This window comes from Neoarius graeffei, chromosome 12 (assembly GCF_027579695.1).
Source record: "Neoarius graeffei isolate fNeoGra1 chromosome 12, fNeoGra1.pri, whole genome shotgun sequence".
In the NCBI taxonomy this organism is placed as follows: Eukaryota; Metazoa; Chordata; class Actinopteri; order Siluriformes; family Ariidae; genus Neoarius; species Neoarius graeffei.
In genome coordinates, this window is record NC_083580.1 from 746,926 (window position 1) to 759,149 (window position 12,224).

At 41.4% G+C, this 12,224-nt stretch overlaps 1 protein-coding gene across 1 annotated transcript in view; it reads left to right on the forward strand.

Moving 5' to 3' along the window:
- camk2a (calcium/calmodulin-dependent protein kinase II alpha) overlaps positions 1-12,224 on the forward strand; it is a 73,173-nt gene that overhangs the window by 22,366 nt on the left and 38,583 nt on the right. The window contains exons 3-5 of the mRNA XM_060935293.1: positions 7,948-8,007; positions 11,466-11,520; positions 11,635-11,700. Of these exons, the coding sequence (XP_060791276.1) occupies positions 7,948-8,007; positions 11,466-11,520; positions 11,635-11,700 (181 nt within the window). The remainder of the gene's footprint in view (positions 1-7,947; positions 8,008-11,465; positions 11,521-11,634; positions 11,701-12,224) is intronic.

Sequence of the window (12,224 nt, forward strand, 5' to 3'; positions counted from 1 at the left end):
AGGATCTCCGTGTTGGTGACGCAATGCCACCACTTGATGTTCATGATTTGTCGGAGTGACCTTTGGTGGAAGACTTCCAAGCGGCGTATATGATGGGCAAGAGTGGGCCATGTTTCAGATCCATATAGGAGCGAGGGGAGGACTATGGCTTTATAAACAGTCACCTTAGTTGCCAAAGATAGGCCTCTTCTGTCAAAGCACCTAGTTCTTAAGGTGTTAAACGCAGCTGCACCGCGACTCACTCGGCGCTGGATCTCAGGGTCAAGACTTGCGTCGTCGGACAGGTTTCCTCCTAGGTATGTAAAGGTATGCGCGTGCTTTAGTTGCGTACCCTCGATCATAATTGCGGTTGGCTTCTCACACTGGACATGCATTACTTCGGTCTTTAGTTTGCTGATCATTAGGCCCCAGGACACGCAGGCGTTGTTCAGGGCTGTGACGCCTTCTTGTAGGGATTCACAGGTTTTGGTGGTCAGAGCGGCATCATCGGCATACAGAAAATCCTTGAGGCGCGTAGATGGTATGGACTTTGCCTTGAGTCTCTGGAGATTGAACAGATCACCATCGAGCTTATGCTTGATGTCAACGCCGAAGTCAAGGATGTCTTTATGGGCATTGCGCAGGACAAAGGAGAAGAGAAGGATGAACAGAGTAGGAGCTAAAATACATCCTTGTCGCAGGCCATTTGTTACCGGGAATGGTTCGGTGAGTTCTCCGCCGATCAGTGCTCTTGCCTCCATACCGTTGTGGAAACTCTGGATGATGTTAACTACCTTAGAGGGGATTCCGATCTTCTTAAGTAGAGCCCACATAAGAGGTCTGCTAACCATGTCAAATGCCTTTACTAAGTCCACAAAGACTGCGTGCAGTTCCTGGTGTTGCTCCCTACACTTTTCCAGGAGCTGGCGGAGGGCGAACATCATATTGCTAGTTGACCACCCACCTCTGAAGCTACATTGGGCTTCGGGGATGTATTTTTCTATGCAGGGCCATATTCTGTCAAGGATGACACGGGCGAATAACTTGCCAGTGACAGATAACAGCATAATGCCGCGGTAGTTGCCGCAGTCGAAGCGACAGTGCTTCTTGAAGATCGTAACTATGATACCGTTTTTTAGGTCTTGGGGTACCTTCTCCTCTTCCCAGATGGCAAGGAAGAGGGTCCAGAGTTCTGAGAGGAGGGGTTTTCCGCCTGCTTTCAAGACCTCCGATGGAATGCAATCCGAGCCCGGAGCTTTGTTGTTAGCCAGGCGGTCAAGGGCTGACTTAACCTCTTCAACGGTTGGTGGAGCTACCAGTTCATCAAGAATTTCTTCCTGGGGGATTGCATCAAGGACAGAGGCATTGGCTGTTCCTGACTGGTTCAATAAAACACTGAAGTGTTCTTTCCAGCGAGCTAGTATATCTTCCTTTTCCGTAAGCCGGTTGCCCTGAGAATCGTTTATAGGACTGATACCACTTTGGCGTCGTTGGTAGGCGAACTTAACAGACTGGAAGAAGACTCTAGAGTCGTGTCTTTCAGCATGTTGTTCAATTTCTTTAGCACGGTCCAGCCACCACTGGTTTTGAAGGCGGCGGAGCTCTCTCTGACAGGTGCTTCTCGCTTGGCTGTAGCGGGCTCGGTTCTCGCGTGTATCATTGCTGAGGACAGCTTGGAAGGCCGCTTGTTTTTGATTCAGAAGGTTTCTGATGGTGGGGTTGTTCTAGTCAAACCAGTCACGGTGATTGCGCTTTTGGAAGCCAATGGTATCCTTGGCACTGTTATAGAGGGTGTCGTGGAGATATTTCCACCGTTGCTCAAGAGAAAAATTCTCAGAGGTGATGCTAGACAGGTTTTCACAGATGGACTCTTGTAGCTGGTCTAATATAGATGGATCGCTCAGTTTCCTGACATTTAGCCGCTTTGGCGTGGTGGCCTTCCGCTTCTGAGTTGATAGATGAAAGCGTAGTTTTAAGCGGGCACATACCATTTTATGGTCCGTCCAGCAGTCAGCGCTACGGCGGACTCTTGAATCTAAGACATCGCTCTTATAGTGTAGCCTGACAATGATGTAATCAATGAGGTGCCATCGTTTGGACCTCAGATGTTGCCAAGTTCCCTTGTGGATGTCGGCATGGGAAAAGCACGTGTTAGTAATGCATAGACCAAAGCGTGTGCAGAGTTCAAGAAGTAGAGTTCCCTGCTCATTTATATCACCGAGGCCATGGGCACCAATTACATCTGGCCAGGCTTCTTGGTCCCTTCCTACTCTGGCATTAAAATCTCCGAGCAAGAACACTCTGTCGAGTCGAGGGATTGCAGTTAGGACTTTCGACAGTTGGTCGTAGAAGAGGGCTTTCTCCTCAGGAGGTCTCATGAAGGTTGGGGCATAGACACTTACAACTGTTGCTGTAAACTTGTCAAGCTTAATTCTCATGCTCATCACTCTCGAGCTGAATCCCTTCCAGTTGATCACAGGGGGGCGGATGGTATTTTTGACCGCGATAGCCACCCCTTCGAGTTTGGTTTGTCCTGGAGGTCGTCCTGAATGAAGAAAGGTGTAGTTTCCTTCAACAAATTTGCCTTCGCCTGGGATTCGGCATTCGCTTAGACAAGCAATGTCGATGTTAAGACGGTCAAGCTCCAGAGACACTAAGGCTGAGCGGCGCTCAGGGGCTTGGCATCTGATTGCACTTTCGTCGGACATAGTCCGAACATTCCAGCAAGCTAATTTAACTTGGGAGGAATGCTTGCGAGCAAAACTGGGCTGATCAGGGCCCGGGGTCCTCGCGGCTTTACCCGTGGTCCGTCATGCTTGCTGTTATGCTGTCCAGATTTGCGATGCAGGTGTTGATGATAGTTTTGCTTATATGGGTCCGTAGCAGGTAAGTGGTTCCACTGCAAAGGGTTGCTGGCCCTGTGCAGTGGGCAAGCAGGCTGCCCTCTTCCGTACTTGTGATCCTCATAGGGTACATTTAGGAGTGGAATCATACGAAACACAAATCACCTAAATTAGCCCTAAGAGGCTATCCTAAGGACCAGTAGGCTAACCCAAGCGGGGACTGGTCCTGATTTATTTTCGGGGTTTACTCCCCTAGATCTGCTGCGTTCTGCGAGACTAGGGGCAGCGCTAAGAGCCACAGCATGCGGTCTTCGGCATGTACTAGGCTAGATGTTGTGGCCACTTGCTGATGACGATTTGGCCATATGTTGCGCGTCACATGCTGCTGGATGTGGGGAGACCAGTCAGAGATGCCTAGGTGGTATAGGCTGACCAGAAAGGTACTACTCCTCCAGGGATCCTTTGCCTTTGGGGGCCATTTTGTGTAAATGCATTTTAAATATATATATATATATATATATATATATATATATATATATATATAATTTGTGTGTGTACTGAAGCTTCAATATACATTCGAATTGTGAGTTTTGTAACTGAATGAACATTGGTAGACAAAGGCCTACCTGGTCAACATTGCTCGGTTTTTGAAAAAACGCTGTAATTGTTTTTTGTTTTTTCATTGTTGACCCCACCAGGGATTGCCTGCAGGCCAGGAGGACAATGTTAACATCTTGAATCTCATAATTTCAGTTAACAGTTGCTGCTTACTAAAATAACATTATACATAAAAATAACAACATTAAAAGATATTCACCTACAGCCTAGAATGCTGTTATTTTACATTTAGCCTCCTTCAGGTAAGTCCAAATTCCTTCTTATTATTATCAGACTAGCTACTCAACATTACAAAACAAGTATTTGTCACATCTGGGAAAGGCAACAGGAAGAGGATATTTACATCTTTTGGTTCTTGAAACAAACGCTGTGATTTTTTTCCCTCTTCTCTGGCTTAATGTGGCAGAAAGATCACCAGCTCGGTCATTAGACAGTTGTTTATGATCACTATGGTTACCGCGACAGGCAAAGGCCCCAGCTCCCCTTAGGACCCCGGGGTCGAGATGGTGCGTTACATTTACATTGGAAGTCGGAACTCGGAGCTCCGAGCAACATAACCTCAGAACTGAGCGCTTCCCAGTTTAAAAACTGGGACATCATGGAACATGGAATTTAAAAAAAATGGACAGTTAATGAAATGAAACGAAAACCCCAACGGAGATGCTGGATTTCAATGCTTTTCCGACTTCAAACTTCCAACTTACGAGTACAACTGAACGCACCATTAGTCGCAGCAGAAACACCAAATGGATGAGCTGTGCAGTGTTATTAACCGAGAATTACGTGGAAAATGAACACCTTGCTTTCCCAAATCTGCAAGGATCTGCTCCAGCCGACACCGATTCAAGAAGGGGAAAATGTGGATTGATCACAGACAAGGCTGCTGCTGCTGCTGCCATTTCAACTTTGTGCTGCAGTGTAAGTTAGTTTAACTAACGGAACATTAATCCTCACTTTTTCTACAATAAAAAAAATTTTCTACAATAAAGTGAACCTGAAGGTGTTAATGCTCTTTAATTTAAAGAGCATTAACACCTTCAGGTTCACTTTATTCTCACAAAACAGCACTTTAATCAGAATTATTATTATTATTATTATTATTATTATTATTATTATTATTATTATTATCTATACAACCCAAATGGTGCATTACAGTTTTGTTTAAATACATAAAATCTGATTTTACATGTGTGATCAATTTTGAAAGGAATTTTTTTATCTGCTAATGTCACAGAAATACTGTATAAATATCATAAATATTTTTTATTACTACAACCCCGATTCCAAAAAAGTTGGGACAAAGTACAAATTGTAAATAAAAACTGAATGCAATAATTTACAAATCTCAAAAACTGATATTGTATTCACAATAGAACATAGACAACATATCAAATGTCGAAAGTGAGACATTTTGAAATTTCATGCCAAATATTGGCTCATTTGAAATTTCATGACAGCAACACATCTCAAAAAAGTTGGGACAGGGGCAATAAGAGGCTGGAAAAGTTAAAGGTACAAAAAAGGAACAGCTGGAGGACCAAATTGCAACTCATTAGGTCAATTGGCAATAGGTCATTAACATGACTGGGTATAAAAAGAGCATCTTGGAGTGGCAGCGGCTCTCAGAAGTAAAGATGGGAAGAGGATCACCAATCCCCCTAATTCTGCACCGACAAATAGTGGAGCAATATCAGAAAGGAGTTCCACAGTGTAAAATTGCAAAGAGTTTGAACATATCATCATCTACAGTGCATAATATCATCAAAAGATTCAGAGAATCTGGAAGAATCTCTGTGCGTAAGGGTCAAGGCCGGAAAACCATACTGGGTGCCCGTGATCTTCGGGCCCTTAGACGGCACTGCATCACATACAGGCATGCTTCTGTATTGGAAATCACAAAATGGGCTCAGGAATATTTCCAGAGAACATTATCTGTGAACACAATTCACCGTGCCATCCGCTGTTGCCAGCTAAAACTCTATAGTTCAAAGAAGAAGCCGTATCTAAACATGATCCAGAAGCGCAGACGTCTTCTCTGGGCCAAGGCTCATTTAAAATGGACTGTGGCAAAGTGGAAAACTGTTCTGTGGTCAGACGAATCAAAATTTGAAGTTCTTTATGGAAATCAGGGACGCCGTGTCATTCGGACTAAAGAGGAGAAGGACGACCCGAGTTGTTATCAGTGCTCAGTTCAGAAGCCTGCATCTCTGATGGTATGGGGTTGCATTAGTGCGTGTGGCATGGGCAGCTTACACATCTGGAAAGACACCATCAATGCTGAAAGGTATATCCAGGTTCTAGAGCAACATATGCTCCCATCCAGACGACGTCTCTTTCAGGGAAGACCTTGCATTTTCCAACATGACAATGCCAAACCACATACTGCATCAATTACAGCATCATGGCTGCGTAGAAGAAGGGTCCGGGTACTGAACTGGCCAGCCTGCAGTCCAGATCTTTCACCCATAGAAAACATTTGGCGCATCATAAAACGGAAGATACGACAAAAAAGACCTAAGACAGTTGAGCAACTAGAATCCTACATTAGACAAGAATGGGTTAACATTCCTCTCCCTAAACTTGAGCAACTTGTCTCCTCAGTCCCCAGACGTTTACAGACTGTTGTAAAGAGAAAAGGGGATGTCTCACAGTGGGAAACATGGCCTTGTCCCAACTTTTTTGAGATGTGTTGTTGTCATGAAATTTAAAATCACCTAATTTTTCTCTTTAAATGATACATTTTCTCAGTTTAAACATTTGATATGTCATCTATGTTCTATTCTGAATAAAATATGGAATTTTGAAACTTCCACATCATTGCATTCCGTTTTTATTTACAATTTGTACTTTGTCCCAACTTTTTTGGAATCGGGGTTGTACAAAACTATTCAGCTTTAATCTCAGTTATAGTAGTCCAGGCTAATTAATAATATTGCTTGCTAACTAGTAACTTATAGCCACACAATCACCCGAAGCACACGACTCCTGCTATGCAGCTCATTACAAATAACACTGTAGCAGGAAGGCCTGATGACATCACAGGAAGTGTTCACAATCACATGCTGCACCTTTAACTGCCAGAAAAGCTATGAATTGTTCTTACGAATGAAAGCATCTTAATCCTCCTCCACCTCCTGTTGCTCACCAAACTTACTGTATATGAACTTAAATTAATATGAGTATTTATAAGTATTAATGACATAGTGACATCATATCACTTATATTACAATTATATTAAAATAATGTTAAATATTCATGATGAGATTAAAGACCTGCTCGCTCTCTCTGTCTATATATTTCATAACATCTATTCCTGGTGTATCCTGCAGTGTTGCCTAGCAACAGCTCTTCCAAAGTTCACCCTGAGTTACTCATACATGTGGCGTGCACACACACACACACACACACAGTACTTATATTCTACACACAAATCAATAAGACAGAAAGAAACAAATCTAGATCATGAATAATGACTGACCACAGCTTCCTGTCTCTCTCTCTGTCTCTCTGTCTCTCTCTCTCTTTACCTCTATTTAAAATGCGAAGATATATTAATATGCATGAATATGCTAATTAGGAACCGCCCCATGCCCCCCTGTCACCACTAAAATCCATAATACTCCAATTCTGCTTGAATTTCGGAAACTTAGACTCTCGATTTACATTCTCACTATCGCACTGACTTTTTTATTTAACAGAATATAATGTTACCATGACAACAATCCTCTGATCATTTCTAAATATCAACTATTATCTAAATTAACAGTTTAACACCCAGTGTTGGTGGTGTAGTGGTTAGCGCTGTCGCCTCACAGCAAGAAGGTCCTGGGTTCGAGCCCCAGGGCCGGCGAGGGCCTTTCTGTGTGGAGTTTGCATGTTCTCCCCGTGTCCGCGTGGGTTTCCTCCGGGTGCTCCGGTTTCCCCCACAGTCCAAAGACATGCAGGTTAGGTTAACTGGTGACTCTAAATTGAGCGTAGGTGTGAATGTGAGTGTGAATGGTTGTCTATGTCTATGTGTCAGCCCTGTGATGACCTGGCGACTTGTCCAGGGTGAACCCCGCCTTTCGCCTGTAGTCAGCTGGGATAGGCTCCAGCTCGCCTGCGACCCTGTAGAACAGGATAAAGCGGCTACAGATAATGAGATGAGATGACACCCAGCGTCTGTGTTGTTTTTTATTCTAAATGCAGCAGGAGAATGTAGAGATGTACCAAAGCTAATTTATTGTCGAGATGAACAAACTAGTTAGCTTATTATTTTTGCTTTTTTTATTTGTTTATTTGTTTATTTTTAGTTTGTTTATTCAACCACTGAGTTCAAGTGTGTCTGGAGAATAACAGAATACATGAGTGTGTTACAGAGCTGCTATAATTATATTACTGTCGATTAGAATGTCATTATATTCTCCTCCTTTAATTATTACATGAAAAATGATCTTCTTTAATCATCAGACCATCATTATTACTGCTGTAAATCATGTGTGTGTGTGTGTGTGTGTGTGTGTTTCAGATCACCAGAAGCTGGACAGAGAGGCTCGGATCTGCAGACTGCTTAAACACCCAAACATCGGTGAGTGACAAACACATTACATGGGTGTGGCCAGGGTGGGCCCAGAGCATGAGCAAAACAGGTAGAAGAAAACAAGATGGCTGTATATAATTTACACAAGGGGTGTGGTTTTGGACACACCCAGACTGGACTGATGATAATGAAACTGTAATGGTGTTTGAGTAGGGTGTAGGACACAGGGCTGGAGTAGGGTGTAGGGTATAGGAAGTAGGGCGCAGGGTCGGAGTAGGGTATAGGGTATAGGGAGTAGGGCACAGGGCCAGAGTAGGGTGTAGGGTATAGGGAGTAGGGCGCAGGGCCAGAGTAGGGTGTAGGGTATAGGGAGTAGGGTGCAGGGTCAGAGTAGGGTGTAGGGTATAGGGAGTAGGGTGCAGGGTCGGAGTAGGGTATAGGGAGTAGGGTGTAGGGTATAGGGTGTAGGGTGCAGGGTCGGAGTAGGGTGTAGGGTATAGGGAGTAGGGTGCAGGGTCGGAGTAGGGTATAGGGAGTAGGGTGTAGGGTATAGGGTGTAGGGTGCAGGGTCGGAGTAGGGTGTAGGGTATAGGGAGTAGGGTGCAGGGTCGGAGTAGGGTGTAGGGTATAGGGAGTAGGGTGCAGGGTTGGAGTAGTGAGTATCGTCAGGGTAAAAAGAGCAGCGTCTTCGTTGTGAATCATCAGCCGGAGCTGTGTGTCGATTCTTGTCTCCTCCTGACAACTTCCCTTCAGTGTGAGAGTGTGGAATATATCTGTATTTTGGCACATTCTCTTTTCCTCTCTGGCACAGTGTGTGTGTGTGTGTGTGTGTGTGTGTGTGTGTGTGTGTGTGTGTGTGTGAAGGAGCCAGAATCCTCCTACGCACTTCACCAAGAAACCAGTGGCTTTTATTGTTCTCGTCTCAGAGCAGCAACAGCAAAATACTGTTTACCAGATTTTACAGAAATACAGTGTGTACACTTTATAGATTTATATTATATTACAGTTCATAGATTTATATTATATTACAGTTCATAGATTTATATTATATTACAGTTTATAGATTTATATTATATTACAGTTTATAGATTTATTATATTACAGTTTATAGATTTATATTATATTACAGTTTATAGATTTATTATATTACAGTTCATAGATTTATATTATATTACAGTTTATAGATTTATTATATTACAGTTCATAGATTTATATTATATTACAGTTTATAGATTTATTATATTACAGTTCATAGATTTATATTATATTACAGTTTATAGATTTATATTATATTACAGTTTATAGATTTATTATATTACAGTTCATAGATTTATATTATATTACAGTTTATAGATTTATTATATTACAGTTCATAGATTTATATTATTACAGTTTATAGATTTATTATATTACAGTTCATAGATTTATATTATATTACAGTTTATAGATTTATTATATTACAGTTTATAGATTTATATTATATTACAGTTTATAGATTTATTATATTAGTTTATAGATTTATTATATTACAGTTCATAGATTTATATTATATTACAGTTTATAGATTTATTATATTACAGTTTATAGATTTATATTATATTACAGTTTATAGATTTATTATATTAGTTTATAGATTTATTATATTACAGTTCATAGATTTATATTATATTACAGTTTATAGATTTATATTACATTACAGTTCATAGATTTATATTATATTACAGTTCATAGATTTATATTATATTACAGTTTATAGATTTATTATATTACAGTTTATAGATTTATATTATATTACAGTTTATAGATTTATTATATTACAGTTTATAGATTTATATTATATTACAGTTTATAGATTTATATTATATTACAGTTTATAGATTATACGTGTAAATACATCACATTAATCCTAAAAGTGACATCAGTGTTTCCATGAGGAAAGCTCCTGGTGCTCAGAGTCGAGTTACGCAGCTGCTGAAGTGGATTTTCTGAGCTCCACCTTCAGATGATAAAAATCTCCTGTGTGGAGTTCAGACTGTTCCTGAGTGGACGTGACCGTGTTCATTATTCAGCAGCACAGTGACTCGCACCGGATCCTCACAGCCTCTTACTGAGGACTGAACTGATTAAATCCCACTCTGATGGTTTCTCCTGCACAGATGACATTCCATCATGTGTGTGAGTGGCGCTGGGCTGAACTCCGCTCCTCACTCCAGCTGATGTCACGCAAAAACATCAAGATCAGAATCGAATGTAACCGAGACACGCCTCTATTTTAGATAAAACTCCGCCCCATGTGTGTAACTCTCACATAACTTCTGAATCATGCTGAAATCAGTAGTTACGTCTGAGGTCTGAATTATTGTGATGTGAATCAGCGGCCTGCTGTGATACTATAGATTTAATTGTTGAGGTAAAAGTGTATTTCACTGGTGGATGATCCACTTCATGCGGTGCATTAAAACAGGAAATTACATGTATTCATCATGTCACATTTACAAAGGCAGAAAGTGTGGCAGGATTTTTCTCTTGGTTTATGTAATCGTTGCTGTGTGTGTGTGTGTGTTGTCAGGTGAAGTTCTGCAGTTCCTCTTCTGCAGCTATTCAGCTCCCACACACACTGCCATAAGCACACACCACACCTACACACAGGGCACCTGGGGGCGGGAACCTGTGCGTGTGAGCGTACGTGTGTGTGTGTGCGTGCGTGCGTGCGTGCGTGCGTGCGTGTGTGTGTGTGTGTGTGTGTGTGTGCAACAAGAGAAAATCTCTAAAGACACAAAGATTCAGTCAAACGAACATGAAGAAGCTGATGCTGTTGTGTCTGCATTTTAATATTCTAATTCTTTATGTATTAGCTGTATATTAAATACAATATTCTACATGTATAAAATATATTAATGTAATGTATAATAATCTATTATTTTAATATAGACAGTGAATTTGACAGACAGGAGAAAATAGGGTGATAAATGTATGGCCTGATGGACAAACTGAGCCAACATGCAAATGCAGGACATGGGATAAGTGGGCGTGAAGGTGTGGGGGTGTGTCTAATTTGCATATTTATAGAGTCTGGCGCGCTTTTTGAGGGTGAGGGCGTCTGAGCACAAGAAATTTGCACATGTGTGGGTGAGGGAAACGGATTTTCTTTAATTTTACAAAAAAAGATACAAATATAAACCTTTGCCTAACCCCTTCCCTAACTCCTCCCCTAACTCCTCCCCCAGATACACCCTGGAGCTTTACCTCGGTCTCTATCTTTACATAATAGTTCAGAATTGTTTAAAGGCGTAACTGTAATATAGAGTAATATACAGTATGTAATGTACAGATATACAGCACATATAATAAATATCGTGAATGTACATATTTACTGTATATAAACATTGAAGGTCAGGATTTTAAATGTTAAAATATTAAAATATTTGATTATAAATCATGTGTTATAATGTTTTATAACTGTGAGTCAGACACTAACGAACTCTCAATGCTTTTGTGATGTTCAGTGCGGCTCCATGACAGCATCTCAGAGGAGGCGCATCATTACCTCATCTTCGACCTGTGAGTCAGGAACATTTTCCTTTTCTTTCCATTTCCTTTCCTTTCATGATTTGATCGTGTGTGTGTGTGTGTGTGTGTGTGTGTGTGTGTGTGTGTGTGTGTGTGTGTGTGCAGTGTGACGGGAGGAGAGCTGTTCGAGGACATTGTGGCCAGAGAATATTACAGTGAGGCAGACGCCAGGTAAAAAACACACACACACACACACACACACACACACACACACACACACACACACACACACACACAGGAAAAGTTGGGATGCTGTGTAAAAAGTAAATAAATAAAAACAGAATGCTCATTTTGAATTTAGCGTCAGCAACATGTTTCAAGAAAGTCTGGACACGCCTTCTCATTCAATGCTTTTTTTATTTATTGTTATTCATTAAAAGTCACTTCATGTCTTAAAGTAATGATGGATGGAAATTATACACACACCTAGTGAGGTTATTAATTCAGTGGTACTGAAATTTCCAAGATGTCGTTTATCTTGCCAAGGCCTCTTAGCTCTCTGTTGGTGATGATGATTGACTGCAGCTGGTAGCGTCTCTGTGCACAACATAAAAAGAGTTTGACTGACACTTGTTGGATTGACCAACACACAGTATAATGGGAAATTCCGAGGAGCTCAGTGCAGATATGAGAAAGAGGATGATAAATTTACACTCCGGAATGTCTCCTGGAGCCATTTCTAAACATCTCCAGAT